This window comes from Aotus nancymaae, unplaced genomic scaffold (assembly GCF_030222135.1).
Source record: "Aotus nancymaae isolate 86718 unplaced genomic scaffold, 86718_ANA_hifiasm-v0.15.2.pri h1tg000011l, whole genome shotgun sequence".
NCBI lineage: Eukaryota > Metazoa > Chordata > Mammalia > Primates > Aotidae > Aotus > Aotus nancymaae.
Window position 1 is genome coordinate 85308073 of NW_026988422.1, and position 27045 is coordinate 85335117.

At 45.3% G+C, this 27045-nt stretch overlaps 1 protein-coding gene across 1 annotated transcript in view; it reads left to right on the forward strand.

Annotated features, from left to right (window-relative positions):
• The first annotated feature begins 3605 nt into the window (after positions 1-3605).
• Positions 3606-27045, forward strand: part of DYNC1H1 (dynein cytoplasmic 1 heavy chain 1) — an 87523-nt gene continuing 64083 nt past the window's right edge. Inside the window, exons 1-8 of the mRNA XM_064375221.1 lie at positions 3606-3861; positions 15620-15707; positions 19008-19181; positions 19418-19673; positions 20064-20250; positions 23037-23308; positions 23400-23627; positions 25353-26429. Of these exons, the coding sequence (XP_064231291.1) occupies positions 3606-3861; positions 15620-15707; positions 19008-19181; positions 19418-19673; positions 20064-20250; positions 23037-23308; positions 23400-23627; positions 25353-26429 (2538 nt within the window). The remainder of the gene's footprint in view (positions 3862-15619; positions 15708-19007; positions 19182-19417; positions 19674-20063; positions 20251-23036; positions 23309-23399; positions 23628-25352; positions 26430-27045) is intronic.

Here is a 27045-nt window from a genome sequence, read left to right on the forward strand (position 1 = left end):
TCACTAACATCTTCCCCGTGGGCAGTGGGGTGTGGACTGGCATTTTCCTTCTGGTCATTGTCATTACTTGTTCTGTGACCTTGGACAAGCAATCCAGGTGACCTTGGGAAGGTGAGCCTGCTGGCGTCACCAGGATGGATGGGCAGCAGGATGGGGAGGGGGCCCCCTGTAAGCAGAAAAAAATTCCATGTGATGTGTCCTCCTCTGCCACTAGACGGCGACAAGAGACCGTTCTGTTCTCACCATGCGCTTCAAACGCTAACCTGCTGGGGTCAAAGCCTCCAGGAACCGGATCTGGCTGCAGCCTCACCCTGAGGCTCACCTGACAAAGCATCAAGACAGAAAGGGGGTGGGTCCTGGAACGAGCTGCATCAGAAAGCGTCCTGTAGCCTTTCCAACCCTGTGAAGTCCAGCCCTGCCCTCCAGCAGCACCCTGACAGCTCCAGAGATGGGGCCAAGAAGGTCCTGGTCCACGGCGCACCCCAAGTCCCCACAGCCACCGCAGCGCCCCTTCCTTGGGGTAAGGCACTGGTTTCACTCCCTCCAACCAAGCCCGTGCTTTGGTCCAGGCCCTGCTGGTACCGAGAATCCCGACAAGCTTTGACCTCCGTGCTCTCATAAGTGGGGATGAATGAATGAATGAATGAATGAACCCAAGATGGAAGTTCTTTTATTGTTACTATTATTATTAGAGACGGGGTCTCTCTCTGTCGCCCAGGTGAGAGCGCAGTAGCAAGACCACAGCTCGCTGCAGCCTCGACGTCCACCTCAGCCGTTTGAGTAGCTGGGACCAAGGGTGTGCACCACCACACCTGGCCCAGTGTGGAATTTCCAGGGAGCGGGCAGTGGGGGGGGTCCTGGGCACAGAGCCCGAAAGGGCTGGGCCAGCAGGGGTGCCTCTGAGGGGCTGGTGCTGCCTGGGGGCTGGGAGACGGAGGGGAAGGATGGTATGAGACTGGGCATCCAGCTTGGGACGTGGACTTGAGGAGACCCTGTGTATGGTATTTTTAAGGGAAGCGTGGGAATGGACAGGATCTCATCCATGAGACAGTACGTCACGGATTTCCCATAGGATTCGAGTGCCCTACCAGCCACTATCATCCCACATCAACCCAGAACGAATTCTCTCTCCAGCTTGCCCTGCGCCCTGCCCTGCCCAGAGTCTGTCCAAGCAGATTCTACCACAAACAGGAAAAAGCTGAGGCACCAGAACAAGAGGTGGGAGAGACCAGGTTTGGGTGAGCGGCCCTACCCCCACCAGGGTAGGCTGGGAGTGTGAAAGGGCACCTCGAAAGAAGCTCCCCTCACCCTTCAGCCCCGGTGCAGCCCAGCCAGCCACCCAGGTAATGCACTTAAAGCACTCCGCACCCAGTCAGTGGTGACCGCTCTTCTCATTATATATTAAATACAACAAACATCTTTCCAGAACAAAAAGCTAGCACATTTGGTCCATTTACAAATCCTTATGCACTGATCGTTCAGGTTCCTTCAGTTCCCATCCACTAAGAAATAACGAACTTGTTTCATTTTGAGCCTATCCTACAGGGCCACATATCCGGAGCCTGCAGTTTGTTCTCTTGGCCTGGGGCCAGGTTGCAGATGTTTGAGTCCCTTGGATCCCCGAGTGGCTGCGACTCCCAGCCTGGTGCTGACTCACGGTGCAGTCGGCATGCATCCTGCCCATCAGCCAGATCCCTGCAGGTTTCTGAGTCTCAGCTGGTACATGACCTATTCAGAGTTCTGACCTGCACCTAACAGAATTTCCTCTTTGTCCCTCTTTCTATCCTTAAAGGACATGTGAGGGAAACCCTCTACATGGTACCTTGCACGCCATGAGCACTCAGCGTTCGCTGTCAGTGGTGTGTTACTATTTTTCATTACTATTAGGATCATTGCACAAACTCATCGCAGTTGCTTTATTCTTTTTCTGGGAAGATTATTCAGAACTGCTTGGGCACATCATACCAGGGTGGACTGATGGAGGGCAGGAAGATGGGGTATTAATCTGTCCCCTCTTCCACATGCTCCTTAAAGACAAGAATCATCTGATTAGTCTCCATGTCCCAGCAACCCCCTGGGACTCAGCAACCGGTAATTAGGCAAGGAATAAGCTTATTGCATGTTCACAGTTTTTCAAAGATGATTTGGGAGAATCAAATCATACCATCACCATTCCACCAATCAGGACTCAGCACTCTGACAGTGCACTTTGATGTTAAAAAAAAGAAAAGCCATTGGCTTCCCTCTCTTCACCCAATTTAAGAAAGAAGTTATGAATGTGAACTTTCAAAGGCTAATTACTACCCCTTAGAAGAACCTACCACCTCTAAACTACAAATATGAGCAGCCTGAATTCTATTTCTTTTATTATTTTACAAAATTTAAAATTTTTAAATATACACAGAGATGGAGTCTCTCTTATTGCTGACCAGACTGGTCTTGAACTTCTGGCCTCAAGCAATCCTTCTATCTCAGCCTCCCAAAATGCTAGGATTACAGGCGTGAGCCACTGCACCCAGCTGGGCAGCCTGGATTCTGGCCCTTATGCAGTCCTGGTGTAGGGGAGGAGGTTGTGGTGGGTCAGATCTAGGGGGAAACTTGGTGGGCAGGACACTCAGCCCCTGCCTTGTACGGACCCAGATACTGAGGCTCACAGAATGACAGTGCCAGCTCTGGGAGGCTGGAGGAGCACCACTGCTGCCCTCAGTAGGTCTCCCTCTTGGTACCCTCAGCGTCCTTGGAGACAGTGATTTTTGTCATTAGGAACCAGATCTCATCACAGCTTGACTTTACCTACAGTGAAGGTGTCTGTCATTCCTGGCTTAACCTTCTACTGCCCTGAAGGTCCCCTCCCCACCTGTCCCTTTCCAGCCTGGCAAGGGACCCACTGAGCACGCCCGTCATCTCCTCCCCCTCTGGAAAGCATCCTCAATTCCCCTGTCTATATCTAATAACACATCTGTCGTGCCTGTATTTTGGTACCTGATATGTATCATTCATTCATTCAACGAGAACATTCAATGAGAGGTTAAGAGCTTAGAACGACGCCGGGCGCAGGCTAAGCGCTCACTAAACCTTAGCTCTCGCCCAAAACATCACTTATTCACTATAAAGTTTCTCGGGCTGTGTGCTATTCGCTGTCTCCACAGCAGTGAAGAAGACAGACGCGGCCCCGGACCACCCGCGCCGAGCCCGGGAGCAGAGCAAGGACGCCGCCCACCCAAGTCCGCATCTTGAGCACTAGCAGGGCGGAGGCTGCGGGCCCCGCCCAGCGCCGAGACTACAAGTCCCAGAAGGCCGCGCGACGGCGTTGCCGAGGCCGCTCACACGCACGCGCGCCTCCGTGACGTCGAGGCCGCGAGCGGGCGCGGGTGGCTGCGGCTGCAGCTGCGGATTCGGCCGCGGGCAGGGCGGGGCGGGGCGGGCCGGGAGGGGGCGGGGCCGGCGGGCGGTGACTGACTTTAGGGCGGAGTCCGCTCCCGCTCTCAGTCGGCGGTGGGCTAGCGGACCGTCCAGCTTCCGGCGTCCGTTTCTGTCGCTGGCTCGCTTCTCGCGGAGTCGCGGTCGCCTTCTCATCGCTCCTGGAGGGTCCCGAGCGCGGCGCCATGTCGGAGCCCGGGGGCGGCGGCGGCGAGGACGGCTCGGCCGGCCTGGAGGTGTCGGCGGTGCAGAACGTGGCGGACGTGTCGGTGCTGCAGAAGCACCTGCGCAAGCTGGTGCCGCTGCTGCTGGAGGATGGCGGCGAGGCGCCGGCCGCGCTGGAGGCAGCGCTGGAGGAGAAGAGCGCCCTGGAGCAGATGCGCAAGTTCCTCTCCGACCCGCAGGTCCACACGGTGCTGGTGGAGCGCTCCACCCTCAAAGGTGCGGGGCCGCGAGGGCGGGGTCGGAGGGTCCTCCGGGGCCGCAGATGTCCCCGGGATGGGAGGAGCCCGGCGGCTGCAGATGACCACGGGGTAGGCAGAGCCCGGCGGCCGCAGACGTCCCGCCGGCCAGGTCCCCTGGGCCGCAGACGCCCCGCGGAGGCCGGCGCGGCGCCCGGGGCTCGCCCTCGCCACACCCACTGGCCGGCCCGGAGCCCCCATGGCGCCCCCCTCCTAGTCTCGGGGAGAGCAGAGGGGGCCCCGTCTGCCGTCACCCAAAACAATGGGGTCGCTTTGTCTGCTCGGGCCTCTCAAGATGGCCGAGTTGGGTGGAGACAGCGTCTCCCTGGGCTGAGCGCGGGCGAGGCCGCATCCCGGCCTCCAGTGTCACATGAGCTTTTCGGTTTCGATTTGTGTCCAGGCCAAGCGGACTTCGGGAGGGATGTGTCGGGGGCAGACCCGCGGAGCCGGGGGCAGCCTGGGTTCTGGCTCGGGAGGGGGTCTGGCGTGTCGGAGGGGGCCCGAGCGGACCGGCGTCCCCGTCCTGCCTTGTGAGGACCCGGAGACCGAGGCCCACAGAGCGACGGTGCCAGTCCTGGGCCTACGAGCATCACTGTTGTAGGTAGATGCTTGCTGAACGGGTGTATCCCGATTTTACACGTGAGGAACCTGAGGCTCAGGTTAAGTGATTCACCCAAGGTCACTAGCTAATCCTAGTCCTGAGACTACACTGTATGTATCTCAGTTCCCCGTCCACTGCATGTTTTCACTGATCATACCTTATATTTGTTTAATGCTTCGATAATCCTGATGATAACCCTATTTGAGTCTAATTTTACAGATTAAAAAAAAAAGAAGGATACGGGTTAGACACCTGGTTGTGAGGGGAAGAGGCAAGAGTTAGCATATTCCAACTGTCTCTTCAAATAATAACCGCCCAGCAGCAAGGCTACATTCAACTAAGTCTGGGGCTTCCCTGCAGGCAGGCTTTCTCACTGATTGATTGATTACAACCAAGTTGTAGCCCATTACAATCACTTTGGGTGTGGCATGTCCATCTAAGAACCCAAGGATGATGTCCAAGTAAATGTTAAGGTTAGCCTCTAGGGTTTGGAGATTGTCTGAAAAATTTGCCAGCAAGCTTCTTATAATTTCAAAAAACTGTCTGGTTCTGTCAGTAAGAGAACCGCTACTGTCTGCCCCATCCTTAACAAACTGTGTTTCTGATAGTTTGTTTCTCTCAAAGGCTATTCTTATCAGAAGATGCTTCTCTGTAGCCTTGGTGTCTGCCAGAGATTAGCAGAGTGTAAAAGAATTTTTTTTCTCTTACATCCACATGGAATGTTGAAGGCAAATAAACCATCTGAGCCTATTTAGAGTACTAATGTTGTTGAAGGCTGTTTACTGTGATGTTTGGGGTTATTTATTCCTGAATGGAAGCCACAAGAGTTAAAAAAAAATTAACTCATCTACTCTTTTTTTCCCCAAAAAACAGATGTAGTCATTGTAGAAAATGCAGTATACAGCTGAAGTAAAAGTCACTGGGAATTCTTTGACCCAGATATAATCACTGTCAGCATTTTGGTCTATGTCTTTCTGGTCATTTTTCAATGCATATTCATTTTATTAAAATACATTTTGATCTGCATTTTTAAAGTTACTGTATTTTGGGTAGCTTGACCATGGCTAATCCTTGACATTTTTATTGTATAGTTTATATATTGGGGTCAGGTGTTTTTTTTTTTTAACCTTGGGTCACCGTTTCTTTTTATGGAAAAAAAAAATTAAGTTTTATATTTTGCTTCTAGAGTGATCACCAGTAATTCGCTTTGTCCAGGCATCTTATAATTGAATATTGCTAAAATTATTAGGGTGGGGGGACTGTATTTATGTGGCACACTGTCTAGTATAAATTATCTCTGTATTTTTTTATGGGAACCTTTTTTCCTTTCAGCAAAACAAATATGCAGGTATCCAAATCTTGGCTCCATAATGACTTGCACTTTTGAAACTTGACTGAGGAATGAGACCATGTAAAATTCAGATCCTACCTCATTCCTGTATTTATAAAAATCCTTGAAGTAGTTCTACCAATTCAACCTGTCTGTAATTTATTTTTCACTTACAGAAATCTAAGGAAGGATTTTTAAATTAATGCAATCCTATGATATATGGCCTGTTTGTCTTATTAGCAGCCTGGCTGCCCGGGGACACCTTGGGTGTAAGTGCAGACCCAGGACTTTTGGTAGGAGGGCCTTCTAATCAGTGGCTTTTATGAGTTAGCATTGGCATTTGTACGTTTAATCAAATGTGTGTCTCCAGTAGTTAATTACAGTGAAAGGTAGGCTTGCATTAATATAGAAAACATTTATTTAATAGACAGTAGTGCTTTTATTTATTTTATTTCTTCCCACTCCCCCCCCCCTTTTTTTTAATGGAAGGAGGTATCCAAACACTTGTAATTGAATATAGAAACTTTTTTCTTTTTTTTTTTGAGACAAGATTTGTCGCCCAGGCTAGAATATAGTGGCGCGATCTCGGCTCATTGCCACCTCGACTTTCTGGGCTCCAAGTTCATTTTCTAATTTTTTTAATTTTTAATTTTTTTTTTTTAAGAATGAAAAAGGGTCCCCCCTGCTTTTTTTTTGAGATGGACTCTTGTTCTGTTTCCCAGGCTAGAGTGCAGTGGCACCATCTCAGCTCACTGCAACCTCCGCCCCCCAGATTCTGAGTTCAAGCAATTCTGCTCCTGCCTCCCAAGTAGCTGGGATTACAGGCTCCTGCCACCACGCCTGGCTAGTTTTTGTATTTTTAGTAGACACAAGGTTTCACCATGTTAGCCAGGCTGGTCTCAAACTCCTGACATCAGATGATCTGTCCCCCTCATCCTCCCAAAGTGCTGGGATTACAGGCCTGAGCCACCATGCCTGGACTTTTAGTGTTTTTTTTTTTTGAGACTGAGTTTCGCTCTTGTTGCCCAGACTGGAGTTTGTGATCTCAGCTCACCACAACCTCTGCCTCCCGGGTTCAAGCGATTCTCCTGCCTCAGCCTCCTGGGTAGCTAGAATTACAGGCGCGTGTCACCACACCCGGCTAATTTTTTGTACTTTTAGTAGAGACAGGGTTTCGCCATGTTGGTCAGGCTGGTGATCTGCCCACCTCGGCCTCCCAAAGTGCTGGCATTACAGATGTGAGGCACCATGTCCAGCCAAATATAGAAACATTTTTATGTGAAGCTATCTATATTTTTTGTTTGCTTTAGCTACCCCAGCTAGCTGTAAGCTTTTGTTGTTAAAGTGTAGCATTGAGCTAGGTGCAGTGGCTCACACCTGTAATCCCAGCACTTCGGGAGGCCAAGGCAGGAGGATCACTTGAGGCTAGGAGTTTAAGACCAGCCTGGGCAACATAGCAAGACCCTATCCACAGAAAATTTAAAAATAAGCCAGGCATAGTGTTACATGCCTGTAGTGCCAGCTCCTTGAGAAGATTGCATGAGCCCAGGAGTTTGACACTATGGTGAACTAGGATCACACCACTTTGCCCCAGCCTGGGCAACAGAGGGAGACCTATCTCTAAAATAAATAAAGTACAGCATTACTCAAATTATAGAATAAATATTGTGAATTTAACAACTTACCTTGATAGGAATTGGAGAGTCTGTGGGAAAGAGAATGTTAACTTATAGCTTCTCATTTTAAAAAGAGAAATCTTTCTGAAGTTCCTGGCCTGTAGGAAATTATCTTCCTCATAGTATACTTAGAGTATGGTGACAAAACAGGTGCTCGTTACTTAACTAGCCATTTTATGTTAGCGACGTTTTTGTAGAATCTTTTACTTCAGGTACCATTTGTTGGTTGTATGTTACCCCTGTTGGGTGGGGTATGCTTCAGTTCGCAGCTGATGGAACTGCTGGCTCCGTGACTTGTCTGTGCTGTCCAGCTTGTTAATGACCTGCCTGGAATCAGGTGCTAGGTTGGTTGGTCTGTATGAGCGTGTGTGGTTTTGGTGGGTTTTTTTTTTTTTTTTTGGTCGGGAGAGGGTTTGGTTTTGTTTTTTTGAGACACGGTCTCACTCTGTCGCCCAGGCAGGGGTGCAGTGGTGCAATCAGGGCTCATTGCCACCTCGACCTCCTGGGCTCCCAGTTCATATTCTAAATTTTTTTTTATTGAGATGGAATATCTCTCTGTCACCAGGCTGGAGTGCAGTGGCATGATCTCAGCTCACTGTAACCTCCGACCCTGGGTTCAAGCAATTCTTCTGCCTCAGCTTCTTAAGTAGCTAGGACTACAGGTGCTCGCCACCATGTCCAGCTAATTTTGTATTTTTAGTAGAGACAGGGTTTCACCATGTTGGCCAGAATGGTCTTGATCTCTGACTTTGCAATCTGTCTGCCTTGGCCTCCCAAAGTGCTGGGATTACAGGTGTGAGCCACCATGCCCTGCCGTATGTGTGTGTGTGTGTGTGTGTGTGTATGTGTGTGTGTGTGTGTGTGTGTGTTTAACAGTCCAGTGTTTGAGACTTGGAATTTTTTTTTTCCTGAGACAGGGTCTCACTGTTGCCCAGGTTGGAGTGCAGTGGCATGATCTTGGCTCACCGCATCCTCAACTTCCTGGACTCAAGTGATACACCCATCTCAGCCTCCCAAGTATCTGGGACTACAGGCATATACCACCATGCCTGGCTCAGTTTTGTATTTTTTGTAGAGGCAGGGTTTCCACATGGTGCCCAGGCTGGTCTTGAACTCTTAGACTCAGTGATCCTGCTACCTCAGCCTCCCAGAGTGCTGGGATTGCAGGCATGAGCCATCACATTCAGCCTGAGGATTTAATTCTAAAGGATGAAGAAATGTAGTTTCATCAATGTGATCTCTAACACAACATATCAACATGATTTCATGCATTTCGAGGAGAAGTATTTCCTAGTTAAGTGGAAAATTGTGCTAATGGTTTCTGGAAGACCTTCTTTCTAAAGCAGCTTTATAGTGAAACATTTTATTTAGAAATCTGGACCTTCTTTCTTCAGTTTACTGTAATCCACATTCACTGAATAGAACTTGTATTGATCCCTGTGACCTAGTTTGTTCTAGGGCTCTCAGTTACTCTTTCTGTCCCAAGTAAGATCTGGATTGAACAATGCCGGATGCAGGCCATACAGTACCTCCAGCTCCAGCAGACACAAAGCAGGGGATCAGTTCAGCTGCTTCTTGGCCTGACCGAAGATCTGGCAGCGCTTGTTTGCAGCAGGGGCCTCCAGTTCTAAAGGAGAGGACAAACCTAGCTACCAGGCTCTGGACTCGGTGGTATTCGCACATCAGCGAGGTTCTTACTGCGCATGCTGTCACACTGTGGGTGGGGCCTACACCCTTGATAGGATATACCGTCTGCAGCAAGATAAATTTGAATGTGCAGTGTAGCGTAGTAAACGAAGTTTATGTACAGCACAGGGAAAACAGTTACCACTTCTTTTTAAAAAGTAAACATGAATGGAAATTGCGTGTCAGCATCAGAGAATGTCAGGTTGGGAGCAGCGGGAGGGGTTTAGTCCAGCCCTCACATTTCATGAATGAGGAAACCAGAACCCTAGGATTTTAAGACGCAGTTGGGAAAAGGATGTTCTAAGGAGGATTCTGAAACCTAAAAATTCATCTATGCATTGCCTTGGTGTCCATTAAAACGGGAGTGTTTGTTTTTGTCTATTTCATATCAGTTATTTCTTTTGAATTAGTAGTAACTTAAAAAGTACCAAGTCTTAAGCTCCTTAGGTGTTAATAACTTACCAGGTTTTTTTTTTTTAAATTCTTTTTCTTTTCTTTTCTGGAAATACCAAAATGATCCAGTTACATTAAATACGTATAATATGGGGTCTCGTGCTCCCTGCATGCTCCTAATGATGTTACAATGGAAGGCTTCAGGTAGAGAATGCCCAGACTTTCTCATCTTCTGAGCCTTGTTTCAGAGCAGGGAGTGGTTATGGCAAAGAAGTCATGGCTCCTCAGAAGAGGGATGAAAAGGGTGGATGTCAAGGTGACAAGGAAAGCACCAGAGACAAGAAAGGGGGAAAACTAAAGCAGGAAAATAATGGGAGGACGTGTATGATAGTGATTGACCAAAATAATGTGGTATTAGTATGTTTCGGATTTTTTTTTTTTTTTTTTTTTCCTTGAGACGGAGTCTTGCTCTGTCACCCAAGCTGGACACCATCTTGGCTCACTGCAACCTCTGCCTCCTGGGTTCAAGCGATTCTCCTGTCTCAGCCTCCCGAGTAGCTGGGATTACAGGCGCCCGCCACCATGCCTGGCTATAATTTTTGTATTTTTAGTAGAGATGGGGTTTCACCATGTTGGCCAAGCTGGTTTCAAACTCCTGACCTCAGGTGATCCACCCACCTCAGCCTCTCAAAGTGCTGGGATTACAGGCATGAGCCACCGTGCCTGGCCCATGTTTGGGATTTTAAAAGGGAAAGAAGACAAAAGATAAAGAGAACCCCAGGAACATTTAACCTGTAATTTGGTAGTATGTGTGGGCCAAAGGAAATGAATGGCTTCGAGACCAAGGAGAGACTTGCTCTGTGGCTGGGAGAAAGTTGGGAGGGAAGAGTACACGAGGGAATGAGCAAGGGTGCAGGAGTCGGGCAGCCTTGCCTGGCACTTTACCAGTGTGCTTTGTCCCTTTTCCAACTGCCCATTCACCAGCTTTGAGAGAGCATGCCCTATTTACTCAGGAGAGGGCCATATCCTTTTTTTTTTTTTTTGAGACAGGATCTTGCTCTGTCACCCAGGTTGGAGTGCAGTGGTGTGATCTTGGCTCACTGTAGCCTCAATCTCCTGTGCTCACATGCCCTAATTTTTGTATTTTTTGTAGAGATTGGATTTCACCATCTTGCCCAGAGTGATCTCAAAACTCCTGAGCTCAAGTGATCCACCCACCTTGGCCCCTCAAAGTACTGGGATTACAGGCTTGAGCCCCTGCGCCCAGCTGAGGGTGGTATAATTCTTAAGGTAATTGAAATTGCATAGTTTTTATATTTCATTAAAGAAGACATAATGCTGGCCAAGTGCAGTGGCTCATGCCTGTAATCCCAGCACTTTGGGAGGCTGAGGCAGGTGGATCACTTGAGCTCAGGAGTTCAAGACCAGCCTGGGCAACATGGAGAAACCCTGTCTCTACAAAAAATGCAAAAGTTAGCCAGGTGTGGTAACACACATTTGTAGTCCCATCTCCTCAGGAGGCTGAGGTAGTATTATCACTTGAGCCCAGAGGGGTCAAGGCTGCAATGAGCTGTGATTGCACCACTGCACTCCAGCCTGGGGGACAGAGAGAGACCCTGTCTCAAAAAAAAAAAGACGTAATGTAATGCTTACCTAATACACAGTTTAATGATACAAGTTACTAGTAGTTTGAAATACATTAAACTAGTTTTTCAATGAAGGTATACGCAGGTTAGTGCTCAATGCCATTTTGAACATCTCTAGAAATTCAGTAAACTCTCAGAAGTTAACCAAAGAAGTGTTGACAAATTGTTGTAATGTGTATCAGTGTAGCTTGCAGGGAAGGGACTCATGCAGCAGGCCCAGTACTTTGATTCTTTGACTATATGGACGGATAGTACAGTATTGGTCTGTTACATATTAACAGTAACTTTGTATAACTAGTAACTTTATCAAGCATCAGGAAATGGATTCAAATTTTACTGTAAGTGATATTACCTAATAAGCATTCAGATTATGTTTGTATGTAAACTTCTAAATATAACGGTTAATAGCCTCTGTTATTAAAAATTAATAATCAAGTGTCTTTCCTCCTCTGGACAATTTTTTTTAAGTTTCTACAGAAGTAGAATGTCAGATTATTATTTGACGGCAGTTTTTGAAACAGTGTCCTAAATTGTGTGTCTGTAAATGGGAGTCAGACATACTCACGGGTTTGATCTGTCTTTATGGGGAATATGCGCAAAAATACTAGTCCAGGATGTTTTCTATGACTGATTCGTAGTGACTTCCATAAGTTATTATCAAGAGAAGTTGGAACTTAACAAAGCAGCAGGGAATGTCTGTTTGCATTATCGCTGTCTGAGGATTATGTCACTGGGTGTGCCTTCCTGAGCCGAAGCAGCCTTCTACTGCATTGCAGTATTCCCAGTGCAGAGCTGGAGCGCTGGCCACACAGCGGTGACTCATCTCTTGGAATGGTGCCTAGTTCCCTTAACCCGGTTTGCTTTAGGAAGTACAGGCCATGTGCTTAGATGCTGTGTCCGGACTGTGCAATTTCTGCATAATTTTATTTGTATTAATGACGAGTCTTTATCGGGGGGGAAGAAATGATTCAGAGTTAAGAAGCCATATTTTTAGTTGCATCAATGATTTCCTTTGATCATGATAGAATGTTAATTTTATTTTCTATATATTGTTTTGGTGTTATTTTGATGGCATATTTAATGGAGGGAGAAAATCATCCCACTACTTTGACAGCTGCTTCAGTTTGGAGATATTTCTTTATTCTCTGTCTGTATGCTTGCATTTTACAGGTTGTAATCATGTGTGGCTGATTTCAGGCAGTATGATTTCTCTTGTGATCTAGCTACATTTGAGTAGTTAGAAAAATGTTGATTTCGCCGGGCGCGGTGGCTCACGCCTGTAATCCCAACACTTTGGAAGGCCGAGGCGGGTGGATCGCGAGGTCAAGAGATCGAGACCATCCTGGTCAACACGGTGAAACCCTGTCTCTACTAAAAATACAAAAAATTAGCTGGGCATGGTGGCAGGTGCCTGTAATCCCAGCTACTCAGGAGGCTGAGGCAGGAGAACTGCCTGAACCCAGGAGGCGGAGGTTGTGGTGAGCCGAGATCGTGCCATTGCACTCCAGCCTGGGTAACAAGAGCGAAACTCCATCTCAAAAAAAAAAGAAAAATGTTGATTTCTTTAGTCTTCTAAATAGTCATTTTTTAAAATAGCTTAGGAAGTATCTGGCATACTAGAATGTTCTGCCACCTACTCCTTCCTCTTCCTAAAATTATACCCAAAACAGTAATTTGGAAGAATAAATGTTCTCTTGATAGATACTCTATTTATTTATTTATTTATTATTTATTTATAATTATTATTTTTGAGACAGAGTCTCGCTTTGTCACCAGGTGCCAGGCTGGAGTGCAGTGGCACAATCTCAGCTCACTGCAATTTCCACCTCCCAGGTTCAAGCAATTCTGCTGCCTCAGCCTCCCAAGTAGCTGGGACTACAGGTGCGCACCACCACCCCTAGCTAGTTTTTGTATTTTTTAGTAGAGACGGGGTTTCACCATGTTGGCCAAGATGGTCTCGATCTCCTGACCTTGTGATCTGCCCGCCTCAGCCTCCCAAAGTGCTGGGATTACAGGCATGAGCCACCGCGCCCAACCTATTTTTATTATTTTTTGTTTTTATTTTTTTGAGACGAATCTCAGCTCACTGCAACCTGCACTTCCAGGTTCTCTCTCCCCAGCCTCCCAAATAGCTGGGATTACAGGCACCCACCACCACGCCCGGCTAATTTTTGAATTTTTAGTAGATACAGCGTTTCACCATGTTGGCCAGGCTGGTACTGAACTCCTGACTTCAAGTGATCTGCCTGCCTTGACTTCCCAAAGTGCTGGGATTACAGACATGAGCCACCACTCCCAGCCAGTTAGACTAATGTTTTATACTCCTTGGTGTGAATTTTGTATTTGTCTTATCTTAAAACTAAGGAAGCAAGGGCTGAGCACAATGACTTATGCCTGTAATGCCAGGCCGAGGCAGGAGGATTTCTTGAGCCCCAGGAGTTTGACACCAGCCTGAGCAACATAGAGACACCCTGTCTCTAAAAAATGTTTTAAAAATTCATTGGAGGTGGTGGCGTGAGGCCGTGGTCCCAGCTATTTGGGAGGTTAAGGGAGGAGGATCTCTTGAACCCAGAAGATCAAGGCTGCAAGTGAGCTGTGATCAAGCCACTGCATTCCAGCCTGAGCAACAGAACAAGACATTGTCTCTAAATTAATGAAGTTAAATAAATAAAATGCTTACAGAAGTAGCAAGATTTAAAATAACAACAACTAAGGAAGCAAATAGCTTTTGGTCAGACCTTATACAACCAGGCTTCATGTTTTTAGAGCTGAATGAACCCTTACAGACCACCTAACTCAGTATTCTACTGCCTGCTCCGCCGACCATTTTACACCTGACAAATTCGAAGCCCAGAGAAAGAAAAATGACTTTCTCAAGTTCACATATCTTCTAAGCAATAGAACTTGATCTGTTAAAGCTGCTGCTCTAGTAAATCATGACTTTTTTTTTTTTTTTTTTTTTTTGAGACAGAGCCTTGCTCTGTCGCCAGGCTGGAGTGCAGTGGCGTGATCTGAGCTCACTGCAACCTCCGCCTCCCAGGTTCAAGCGATTTTCCTGCCTCAGCCTCCCAAGTGGCTGGGGCTACAGGTGCATGCCACCACAGATGGTTAATTTTTTTGTATTTTTAGTAGAGATGGGGTTTCACTGTGTTAGTGAGGATGGTCTTGATTTCCTGACCTCGTGATCCGCCCACCTTGGCCTCCCAAAAGGCTGGGATTACAGGCATGAGGGATGGTGCCTGGCCAATTATTTTCTATTGTTATACTTTTTTTAGTTTTTCAATCTTGATTTTTAATTATTTAGAAATTTGGTTCACATGCTTCTTGAGGCTGTCTTACTGTTAATTTCCAGTAAGCTTTTTTAAATTTAAATTTTATTATTAAAAAATTGAGACATGACCTCACCGTGTTGGCCAGACCTAGACTTGTACTCCTGAGTTCAAGTGATCCACCGACCTCGGCCTCCCAAAGTGCTGGGATTACAGACAGAAGTAAGCCACCACGCCCAGCTCCAGTAAGCTTTTGAAAATTACTACTGTGTGTGTGTTCTACTGTGTGGAATCTAGCGTGGTCTCTGCCTTCCAAGAGCTCACAGTTGGGAAGGAAGATGCATTCATAAGTCAAACCCTGAGCAGACTCAGATAAGTGCTGTGGTGCAGCAAAGGGAAAGGCTGGACGAATGCTTCTCGGTGACTCTGGGGACGTTTCTTGATAGTTTTCTTGATTGGGGTTTGCCCTGGGCCTGGCCTTGATGAAAACCGGCCATGCTACATCCTGGTGAGGAGCCTAGACTTTGGAATCACAAACTTCTGAATCCTCACATTGTTGCTTCCCAGCCAAGTGCCTGTGGGCAAGTTACTGATACTCTTTACCAAGAAAACAAGGATAATAATAGTCACACCAACCCCATAGGGTTAAATGTATGATAGCTGTAAGGTGCTTAGTAAAATGCCCATCACCCAGTGGTGCTGAGTTAACAGCTGAGCAGAATATACTTGAGAGCAGGGGTGGAAAGTGACTTCTGTGTTTGAAGCACAATGGATGAGCTACTGGGGTGGGATGCTGAGAACTTGGCCACAGCCAGCACCGGCTAGCACTGCCCACGGCCAGGCCCAGTTCCAGTGCTTTCTTGCGTCAACTCAGTTATCCTTGCAGAAGCCCTGGGATGCCCACACTACTGCGCTTTACAGACAAGAAAGTCAGGAATTTAACCACCTTGCCCAAAGTCACATAGCAAAGTCAGGAATCAGGAAAAACATGGGTAGGAAGAGAAAAATAGTGCCAAGTCATATAGGTGTTTATATGTCAGGTTGGGAGTGGGGAGAGGATAGTCATTGTCTAAGCAGTTGATTAATAAGAAATTGGAAATGTTCATATTAATTTGATACATTTGTTATGATTTGTAGAGGACGTTGGTGATGAAGGAGAAGAAGAAAAAGAATTCATTTCCTATAACATCAATATAGACATTCATTATGGGGTTAAATCCAATAGGTGAGTAGTATGACTATACCATTATCTCAGATTATAAATTTGTGAGAATTAATATGAATCTTTTTTCTTTTCAAACTCAGAAATTCTTACTAAGAGAATTAATATACATCTTAACACATTAAGAAAACACTCAAAGTTTTCTGGTCTTTAAATTCAGTGTCTTTGATTTCATGTCTTCAAATTAAGAGGATTTCCAAAACAGTATAAATTCTAAAATATTGTCCTTTTAATTGACATATGGCCTCTATCTTTTGTTTGAGCTATAATATATCTAACAAGCCTGATAATACTCAGAATACAGTTGGCCCTCCACATCTGTGGTTCCGCATCTGCAGAGTCAACCAACCACAGATAGAAAACATTTGAGGGGAAAAGCAATACATACAATATAAAAATAAAAAAGCAAGTAAAAAACAGTATAACAACTATTGATGTAGTGTTTACACTGTGTTAGGGATTATAAGTAATCTAGAGATGATTTAAAGCATACAGGAAGATGTGCATAGGTTATATGCAAATACTGTGCATCTTATATAACCGACTTAACATTTGCAGGTTTTGGTGTCCCGGGGAGTCCCATGTATACCAAGGGACAGCTTGATACCTGATTTTTCATTATTACAAATAACTAGTATACATTCTATGTACAGGTTTGATTCTTTTTTTTTTTTTTTTTTTTTTTTTTTTTTGAGACGGAGTTTCGCTCTTGATACCCAGGCTGGAGCGCAATGGCGCGATCTCGGCTCACCGCAATCTCCGCCTCCTGGGTTCAGGCAATTCTCCTGCCTCAGCCTCCTGGTTTGATTCTTTTTAGGATAAATCCTAAAGGCAGCATTACTAGTTCACATATAAAACATCGTTAAAATTTTTAATGCATGTTACCAGATTTTCCACCCTTCAGAAAGATTGTGCTAATTTATACTCTAGTAGACATATCCACATTTAAATATGTAAATGTCATAATGGATTCTGATTAGTTTTTTTAAACTTGTTTTGAGTATCTCAGGGTACAGAAGAGTTGTGTGAATACTATATAGAACTCCCAGATATCAGTTGTTAATGTTTGCCACTCTTGGATTATCACTTTTCTCCTGAATCATTTGACAGTTGCTTATAGACAGTATGCGCCTTTATCCCTAAATACTTGTGTGTATTTTCTGAGAACAAGGACATTCTCATTCATAGCCTCAGTACAATGACCAAATGCAAGAAGTGTAAGATTGCTGCAGTATTCTCTAATTATGGTACATGTTCAGATTGTCTCAATAATATCCCTTATAGTAAATTTCCCCTGTTTCCGAGTCCAGTCCAGGATCACACTTCAGTTTCTTGTCGCTCTAATTTCCTTTAATCTGGAGTAGTACTTCAGCCTTTGTGTACCTTTTATGACACTGACGTGTTTGACATTTGCAAACCAATACCTCATGGAACATTCCTCAGTTGGGTTTGCCTGATGTTTAGATTCAGGTTATACGATTTTGTCAGAAATGCTATTGTGACTTTGTTCTTTCTCAGTATGTTACGTCAGAAAGTTCCATTGACTTTACAGTTATATAAAGTTATTTTGGGTTGTTTGTTTGTTTGTATTTTGAGAGGGAGTCTCACTCTGTCACCAGGCTGGAGTGTAATGGCACAATCTTGGCTCTCTGCAACCTCCACCTCCCTGGTTCATACAATTCTCCTGCCTCTGCCTCCCGAGTAGCTGGGACTGTAGGCACCTGCCACCACACCTGCCTAATCTTTGTATTGTTTTAATAGAGGCAGGATTTCACCATGTTGGCCAGGATGCTCTTGATCTCCTGACCTTGTGATCCACCCGCCTCGGCCTGCCAAAGTGCAGGATTACAGGCATGAGCCACCAGTGCCTGGCCTGTTTGTTTGATTTGAGACAGTCTCACTCTGTCGCCCAGGCTGGAGTGCAGTTGGGCAATCTTGGCTCACTGCAGCCTCTTCCTCCCAGGCTCAAGCAGTCCTCCTGCTTCAGCTCCTGAATACCTGGGATTATAGGCACCCACCACCACACCCAGCTAACTTTTTAAAAATTTGTTATTTTTTTTGAGACGAAGTCTCGCTTTGTCGTCCAGCCTGGAGTGCAATGGTGCGATCTCAGCTCACTGCAACCTCTGCCTCCCAGGTTCAAGTGATTCTCCTGCATCAGCCTCCTGAGTAATTGGGATTACAGGCATGCACCACCATGCCCAACTAATTCTTGTATTTTTAGTAGAGTCAGTGTTTCAAAGTTTTCGAATAACTTCTTAAAGTTATCCGCCTGCCTCAGCCTCCCAGAGTGCTGGGATTACAGGTGTGAGCCACTGCGCCTGGCCTGATTTTTGTATTTTTGGTAGAGCTAGGGTTTCGCCATGTCGGCCAGGCTGGTCTCAAACTCCTGACCTCAGGGAATCTGCCTGCCTTAGCCTCCCAAAGTGCGAGGATTACAGGCGTGAATCACCAAGCCAAATCTATGAAGTATTGTATATAAAGTATTCACAAGGGAATTAGAAAATTCAAATTTTATTAATGATCTTCAAGGCATTAATTTGACCAACATTGAGTGCCTGTTGTGTGCAAGGTATGGCAGTAGGTACAGAGTAACATACAAAGAAATAAAACCTGCTTTCTGTTCCCAAGAAGCTTGTCTTTGGGAGAAAGATTGCCAGATACATAACTAATTGTAATACTTGTCAGAATACAATGGAAACACGAAGACTGGAGAAACTGCTTCTGATTAGCGAAGCCCACAGGAGGTCACACTGGAATCGAATTTGAGAGTTAGAATTTCAGCAGATGAATATAGATTTCTTAAGCAAAGACACAAAGCACATCATATGTTTTCTGGTCTAAGTGGTGTCTCAGGGTGGAGAAGAGGATGCATAGCAGGAGGTGAAACAGGAAGAGTTGAGTAGGACCAGACTAAGGGGAGCCTGGAATGGCCTCTTGTCACCTTAACCAGTGAGCAACTTTTGTTTACTTAGTACAGTAAATAAATGTTACAAATTAGTATAAGATCAAATTTAAGTATTTCTTGGCTTATAACTTGTATTTCTAGGGCAAGTTAGTTTTAGGCCAATATTGTGAATTCAACCCATAAATGAGACAAGTTAACTTTGCCTGGTTTCCTGTTTGTTCACATTCTATAACCATAACCTTGATTCAGTAGCTCTCATGTACTAAAGAAAGACAAGCAGTACATTTCACTATTAGAAAAGCAACACTTCGGTGTGTTCTTACTATGATTTTTAAAGTAAGACACCTAATTAGGAAAGTAACTTTTCTAATTTCTTCTTTTGCTTTTCTTTTCAGCTTGGCATTCATTAAACGTACTCCTGTGATTGATGCGGATAAACCTGTATCTTCTCAGCTCCGAGTCCTTACACTCAGTGAAGACTCGCCCTACGAAACCTTGCATTCTTTCATTAGCAATGCAGTGGCTCCTTTTTTTAAGTCCTATATTAGAGAGTCTGGCAAGGCAGACAGGTAAAAACCATTTTCCTTCTGTGGTTTGAATGTTATATTTCACTTAATATTCACGAGATAGTATAGAACATGGTGTAAAACTTGGGCATTTGGAGGGAAAACCAGTGAACCAAGGGGGTATAAACTCTGTGCATTTATAAATGTGTGTGTCATTACTGTTCGACAGACCTGAAATGATAGAATCTCTTTGGAGACCAATAGCACACTAAATTTTGAGGTATTTCATCTCTTTTTAGGGATGGTGATAAAATGGCTCCTTCAGTTGAAAAGAAGATTGCAGAACTTGAAATGGGACTCCTTCACTTGCAGCAAAATATTGAAATTCCTGAGATCAGCCTGCCAATTCATCCCATTATCACAAATGTGGCAAAACAGTGTTATGAGCGTGGAGAAAAGCCAAAGGTTACAGACTTTGGAGATAAGGTCGAAGACCCAACATTTCTTAATCAGTTACAATCTGGGGTTAACCGCTGGATCCGAGAAATTCAAAAAGTAAGAGCCCAGGATTGAAAGTTATGTAAGCTATGTTACTCTTTAGTATCTTTGGGAAAATGGATCTGGATTTTGCCAGTGAGGTAAATTCTGTGATAACTTGTTAGTGGTGCCTCCTCCTGGTCCTGGGGCTGTTCAGTAGAGGACTGGCCTTGGTCTGGGTGGAATGGTCAGGGGACAGTGTGAGATTGCTTAAATAGTCACCCTAATAGAGCATTAATCTCAGCAGTCTCATACCTTTGATTTCAAATCAGACCACTTTTGATTTACAGGGAAGGAAATCTACTTGAAATTTCAAAACTAATTTGTAATGCATGTGTTTAGTTAATGATACTTTTTCTACCTTTGTTTAAATAGTGAATACCCTCGGATGTTATTTTATCTTCAAAGGTGACCAAACTGGATCGAGATCCTGCATCAGGAACTGCCTTACAGGAAATTAGTTTTTGGCTGAACTTGGAGCGTGCGTTATACCGCATCCAGGAGAAACGGGAGAGCCCGGAAGTTCTCTTGACTCTGGATATCTTGAAGCATGGCAAACGCTTCCATGCCACTGTTAGCTTTGACACTGACACAGGTAACAACTAGAACTAATAATCTGATTAGTAAGTTATTGATCTGGCTTTTGTGAGATCTTATTTGATAATTTAGAAAACTATAGTTTACTTTTTTTTTTTTTTTTTTTTTTTTTGAGACGAAGTCTGGCTCTGTTGCCCAGACTGGAGTGCAGTGGCACAATCTCGGCTCACCACAACCTCCCCCTCCTGGGTTCAAGCAATTCTCCTGCCTCGGCCTCCCAAATAGCTGGGACTACAGGCACGTGCCACCACACCTGGCTAATTTTTTTGTATTTTTAGTAGAGATGGGGTTTCACCATGTTAGCCAGGATGGTCCCCGTCTCCTGACCTCGTGATCTGCCCACCTTGGCCTCCTAGAGTGCTGGGATTGCAGGCGTGAGCCACCACACCTGGCCGAAAACTATAGTTTTCACTGATGTACTGTTGTTTTTTACAATTTCCTCTCTTTCATCACATCTCATCTTTCCCTCAGTTCCAAGTAATGAAAATCATTCTCCTACATACCTACCTTTCCCCTTTTCCTTCAGGGGTTTTAAGAACACGAAACAGTCTCTAGATATAGCACGGATTCCCTCCTCCAGATTCCCTCCTGTTTCCCCACTACCAGGCTCCATGAGTCATCTCATGGAACTAATAGTTGGCTGTACTATTAGCACAAAGTCAAGTGTGCTTTTCACAGGCCAGGCAAGAAGGTGGTTTAAGTAAAGCAGAAGTTGCTTGCCCGGAGGATTGTGGCAGAAGAGCTGGTCAGTACCACTTTCTCTTCTTCTTTTTACTTGCCTCTTTCTCTTCTTTGTCTTCCTCCCTATTCTGATAAGTAGCCAAAATGAACTTCGTTTTCTGAGTGGAGAACAGTGCCAGTGATGTTGTTTTTTTTTTTTTTCCTTTTAAAAATTTTTTTTTTTAAGAGATGGGGGGGTCTCACTTTTTATTGCCCAGGCTGGTGCACAGTGGCATGATCATGGCTCACTGCTGCCTGGAGTTCCCAGGCTCAAGCAATCCTCCCACCTCAGCCTCCCAAGTAACTGGGACTACAGGGATGCACCACCATGTCCAACTAATTTTTAAATTTTTGTAGAAATGTGGCCTTGCCATGTTGCCCATGCTGGTATCAAACTCCTAGTCTCAAGCAATCTTCCCACCTTGGCCTCCCAAAGTGCTAGGATTACAGATGTGAGCCACCGCTCGCAGTCATTATTATAATTATTTTTAAGTTATTTTAAAAACTTTAAAACTTTACTGAACTGCGTTAGCATGTACTAAGTACACAGTGTTTGAATACGAGGCATTATTAGGCATCTCTGTTCAACTCTATGCTCACAAAAAACATGTTAGAACAAGTAATTAAGACACCAGTAGTTGTCATATTCTTACTTCCCCCCAAAAAGATGTGATATCCACAATTTAAATGTTAGAGGAAATTGCAAGTAGAAACCTTCTAGTTACTTAGATCACATTGCACACGTTACCTGGGCACTCACTATGCCAAAATGTATAATTTTTTTTTTTTTTAATACCTCTGCAACCTTTGTTTTTTTTCCTGATGCTTTTTTTGATCTTATGTCAAAGGAAGTCAATAAATAGATTAGGACTGAAGTGCTTTCGTGATTCTGTGTCCATAGTTAGTAATACATTCACCTAACTTAAGCCATAAATGTAAAACTTAAATTTTAATGTTCTCAAGGATAAAATTTTAGTTTTTCTAAACTTGTTACTGATAGGACATTAAAATAATATAGAACGGGGTTCCCCAACCCCCAGGCCTACAGACTGGTACTGGTCTGGTCCGTGGCCTGTTAGGACCCAGGCCGCACAGCAGGAGGTGAGCGGTGGTGAGTGAGCATTACCGCCTGAGCTCCGCCTTCTGTCAGATCAGTGGCAGCATTAGATTCTCATAGGAGCGCAAACCCTGTTGTGAACTGCGCACGCGCAGCATATAGATGGTGCACTTCTTATGAGAATCTAATGCTTGATGATGTCACTATCTCCCATCATGTCACCTCCAGATAGGGCCGTCTAGTTGCAGGAAAACCAGCTCAGGGCTTCCACTGATTCTACGTTATGATGAGTATGTAATGATAATAATAGAAATAAGTGCACAAAGGCCGGGCGCGGTGGCTCAAGCCTGTAATCCCAGCACTTTGGGAGGCCGAGGCGGGTGGATCATGAGGTCAACAGATTGAGACCATCCTGGTCAACATGGTGAAACCCCGTCTCTATTAATACAAAAAAATTAGCTGGGCACCGTGGCGCGTGCCTGTAATCCCAGCTACTCAGGAGGCTGAGGCAGGAGAATTGCCTGAACCCAGGAGGCGGAGGTTGCGGTGAGCCGAGATCGCGCCATTGCACTCCAGCCTGGGTAACAAGAGCGAGACTCCGTCTCAAAAAAAAAAAAAAAAAAAGGAATAAGTGCACAATAAATGTAATGTGCTTGAATCACCCGGAAACCACCCCCCCACACCATCTATGGAAAAATCGTCTTCCACGAAACTGGTCCCTGTTACCAAAAAGGGTGGGGACCACTGATACAGGAAACAAAGCAAAAAAGGCAAATTCTCTGAGACTGCCACCTTCTGCCTTTAGAGTACGTATGAGATGACTCTTAAGTAAGCAAAAATGGAACAACACTGGGGTTATCCTGTTAATAACATGTTTTTTCAAATCTGAACAGTTGTCTCGCTAGATCTTTTGCAACATCAAAATGTTCTGTCATAATGGCATATTTTAGTTTACTTAGTTTTGTTACTTTATATGAAAACCATTAACTCTTTCTCTGCTAATATAGGCTTAAAACAGGCTTTGGAAACCGTGAATGACTATAATCCTCTGATGAAAGACTTCCCTCTGAATGATTTGCTGTCTGCCACGGAGCTGGACAAAATAAGACAGGCACTTGTTGCCATTTTCACCCATTTGCGAAAGATCCGAAACACAAAATATCCTATTCAGAGGGCACTGCGTTTGGTGGAGGCAATTTCAAGAGACTTGAGTTCTCAATTACTCAAAGTATTGGGCACTAGAAAATTGATGCATGTTGCTTATGAAGAATTTGAAAAAGTAAGTTTTAATATATAAGAAAACCAACCTCAAGACATAGAGATGAAAATATGTCTTACTAATAAGCTTCACTTTTGACATTATATCCTAGGTTATGGTAGCATGCTTTGAAGTTTTTCAGACTTGGGATGATGAGTATGAGAAACTTCAGGTATTGTTGAGAGACATCGTCAAAAGAAAAAGGGAAGAGAATCTGAAGATGGTGTGGCGTATCAACCCTGCCCACAGGAAGCTGCAGGCTCGCCTTGACCAGATGAGAAAATTTAGACGCCAGCATGAACAGCTGAGAGCTGTTATCGTCAGGGTCCTGAGGCCACAGGTATGATTTGCATTCTAAAAGTTAGTGTTTTGTTTTTGTTTCTGTTTTTTGAGACAGTCTCATTTTGTTGGCTAGGCTAGAGTACAGTGGAGTGATCTTGGCTCACTGCAGCCTCGGCTCCTGGGCTCAAGCGATCGTCCCATCTCAGCTTCCTGAGTAGCTGGGACTACAGGTGCACCACCATGCACAACTGATTTTTTTTGTGGGGGGTGGGGTTTTTTTGTAGAGACGGGGTCTCACCATGTTGCCCAGGCTAGTCTCAAACTCCTGAGCTCAAGTGATCCACCCACCTCAGCCTCCCAAAGTGCTGGTGTTACAGGTATGAGCCATCACGCCCTTCCCATATGAATTGTTTTAATGTGTTTTTTGAAAAATTAACACTTCCTGTTTTGCACCGTTAAGTACTTTTGTTCCATTTGTTTTGTCACTGCTGTCTTTAAGATCTAGTGAGAGAGAGAGAGAGAGATAGAGAGAGAGAGAGAGAGAGAGAGTGTGTGTGTGTGTGTGTGTGTGTGTGTGTGTGTGAGAGACTGGGTCTCACTCTGTCACCCAGGCTAGAGTGCAGTGGCGCAATCTTGGCATAACCTCTGCCTCTGGGGTTCAAGCAATTCTGCCTCAGCCTCCTGAGTAGCTAGGATTACAGGTGCCCACCACCACGCCCGGCTAACTTTTGCATTTTTAGTAAAGACGGGGTTTCACTGTGTTGGCCAGGCTGGTCTCAAACTCCTCATCTCAAGTGATCCACCCACCTCGGCCTCCCAAAGTGCTGGGATTACAGGCGTGAGCCACCATGCCTGGCCCATCCAAATCTTCAGTGTTCTCCATCTATTTATCTCTTCCCCCATCTTGCAAGGACCCTACAGTCAGACTTCCCAGGTTTTAAATCCTTATTCCACCATTTTTTAGTTCTGTAATGGGAACACTTTATTTAATCTCTTTTTCTGAGAATACTCTTCTGTAAAACATGGAGAGTAATTACATATGCCTGAGATTTATCAAAGTAATTATTAATTTTTTATACATTTTTTCTCTTCAGAATTTATCTTTCATTCTTCTTTAAAAAAATCTAGTCCAACAAAACCACATTGTCTGAAAAACCTTTGTAGTACAGAGCGAAAATATACTCTATAGTATTTTACATGGCTTTGCTAAGTTGTGATTATAAAATGTTTGGCTCAAAGTTTAAAAATCTGTATTCCCAATTGGTAGGCTTTTGTGTGGTGTGTACAATAAAATTTAAAAAGTCTTCCAGGTACAGTGGCTCACACTTGTAATTCTAGCACTGTGGGAGACTGAGGTGGGAGGATTGCTTGAGCTTAGCAGTTAGAGGCTGCACAGAGCGAGCCTCTTAAAAAATAAAGTTTATTTTATTTACTTATTTTGAGACAGAGTCTCACTCTGTTGCCTAGGCTGGAGTGTAGTGGTGCATCTCTGCTCTCTGCAACTTCCACCTCCTGGGTTCAAGTAATTCTCCTGCTCAACCACCTTAGTAGCTGGGATTACAGGCGTGCACCACCACGCCCAGCTAATTTTTGTATTTTTAGTAGAGATGGGGTTTCGCCATGTTGGCCAGGCTGGTCTCGAACTCCTGACCTCAGGTGTTCCGCCTGCCTCAGCCTCCCAAAGTGCTGGAATTACAGGTATGAGTCCCTGCACCTGGCTTAAAATAAATTTTAAAACCTTCATTTGGTCAACATTTCTTGATTGCTTATCTTTTTTCTTTAGGTCACAGCAGTTGCCCAACAGAATCAAGGAGAAGTCCCCGAACCCCAAGATATGAAAGTGGCTGAGGTTCTCTTTGATGCTGCAGATGCGAATGCTATTGAGGAAGTAAACCTTGCTTACGAGAACGTCAAGGAAGTGGATGGACTGGATGTTTCCAAAGAGGGCACAGAAGCCTGGGAGGCTGCGATGAAGAGGTACGACGAGAGGATCGACAGAGTGGAGACCCGGATCACGGCTCGCCTTCGGGATCAGCTTGGCACAGCCAAGAATGCCAATGAGATGTTCAGGATTTTCTCCAGGTTCAATGCGCTGTTTGTCCGGCCTCACATCCGTGGGGCCATTCGCGAGTACCAGACCCAGCTGATCCAGCGTGTGAAAGATGACATTGAGTCTCTTCACGACAAGTTCAAGGTCCAGTACCCACAGAGTCAGGCTTGTAAGATGAGTCATGTTCGTGACTTGCCGCCCGTGTCGGGGTCTATCATCTGGGCTAAACAGATCGACAGGCAGCTGACAGCCTACATGAAGCGGGTGGAAGATGTCCTCGGCAAGGGCTGGGAAAACCACGTGGAGGGGCAGAAGCTGAAGCAGGACGGAGACAGCTTCCGCATGAAGCTCAACACACAGGAGATCTTTGATGACTGGGCGAGGAAGGTGCAGCAGCGCAACCTCGGTGTCTCGGGGCGCATTTTCACCATCGAAAGTACTCGGGTTCGGGGCCGAACTGGAAATGTGCTTAAGCTGAAAGTTAACTTTCTTCCTGAGATTATCACGCTTTCCAAAGAAGTCCGGAACCTCAAATGGCTTGGTTTCCGAGTCCCACTGGCGATTGTGAACAAAGCCCATCAAGCAAACCAGCTTTACCCGTTTGCCATCTCGCTGATCGAGAGCGTTCGTACTTATGAACGGACCTGCGAGAAGGTGGAGGAGCGGAACACCATTTCGCTTTTAGTGGCTGGCTTGAAAAAGGAAGTGCAGGCCCTGATCGCAGAAGGCATTGCATTGGTGTGGGAGTCCTACAAACTTGACCCTTATGTACAGCGCTTGGCAGAGACGGTCTTCAACTTCCAGGAAAAGGTATGCTGTAATGTAATCCTCAGGTGTCCTGGTAATGAATGAAACACTAATAGTGAACTTAGTTAAAACACTGGTTCTCCCATAGAAGGCATGCATGATTGATGCAGCATAAGGCCATGTGAGCTGCAAAGGAGGGGGAGCCTTTGTACTCACCAGGCTGTTTAATGGTGAGGGGGCCTTAGGGAGGCCATTAAGTAACAAGCTGAGTTTAGAAACAGGTGGAGAGCTAAAGGACACAGGAGTCTGAGAGTAGAATGCAGCTTTATTGCTGTTACAGCTGAATGTGGAGCAGGCTCTAGGTCTGCAGCCACAAAGGCTGCTAATGATCCACCCAGAGACTGCAGCTGCCAGCAAACCAGATGCATACAGCAGCGAGGCTGGCTCCCGTGGTGCAGGAGGAGCTGAGCAGAGCACATTCATTTCCTTCTCCCAGATTTGCCAATCAGTGGCCACCCCTCCTGTGAACTGGAGTAAGGGAAGAGAAGAGAAGCTAGTGAGGTTCCATGCATTTCCTGGGGATTAGTGTTCTCACCCCAGCAGCTAGGATTAGCTACTTATGGAAGAACTGCACCTGGAGCATTTGTTAATTTATTGTACTTGAGAAGAACGTATGTGA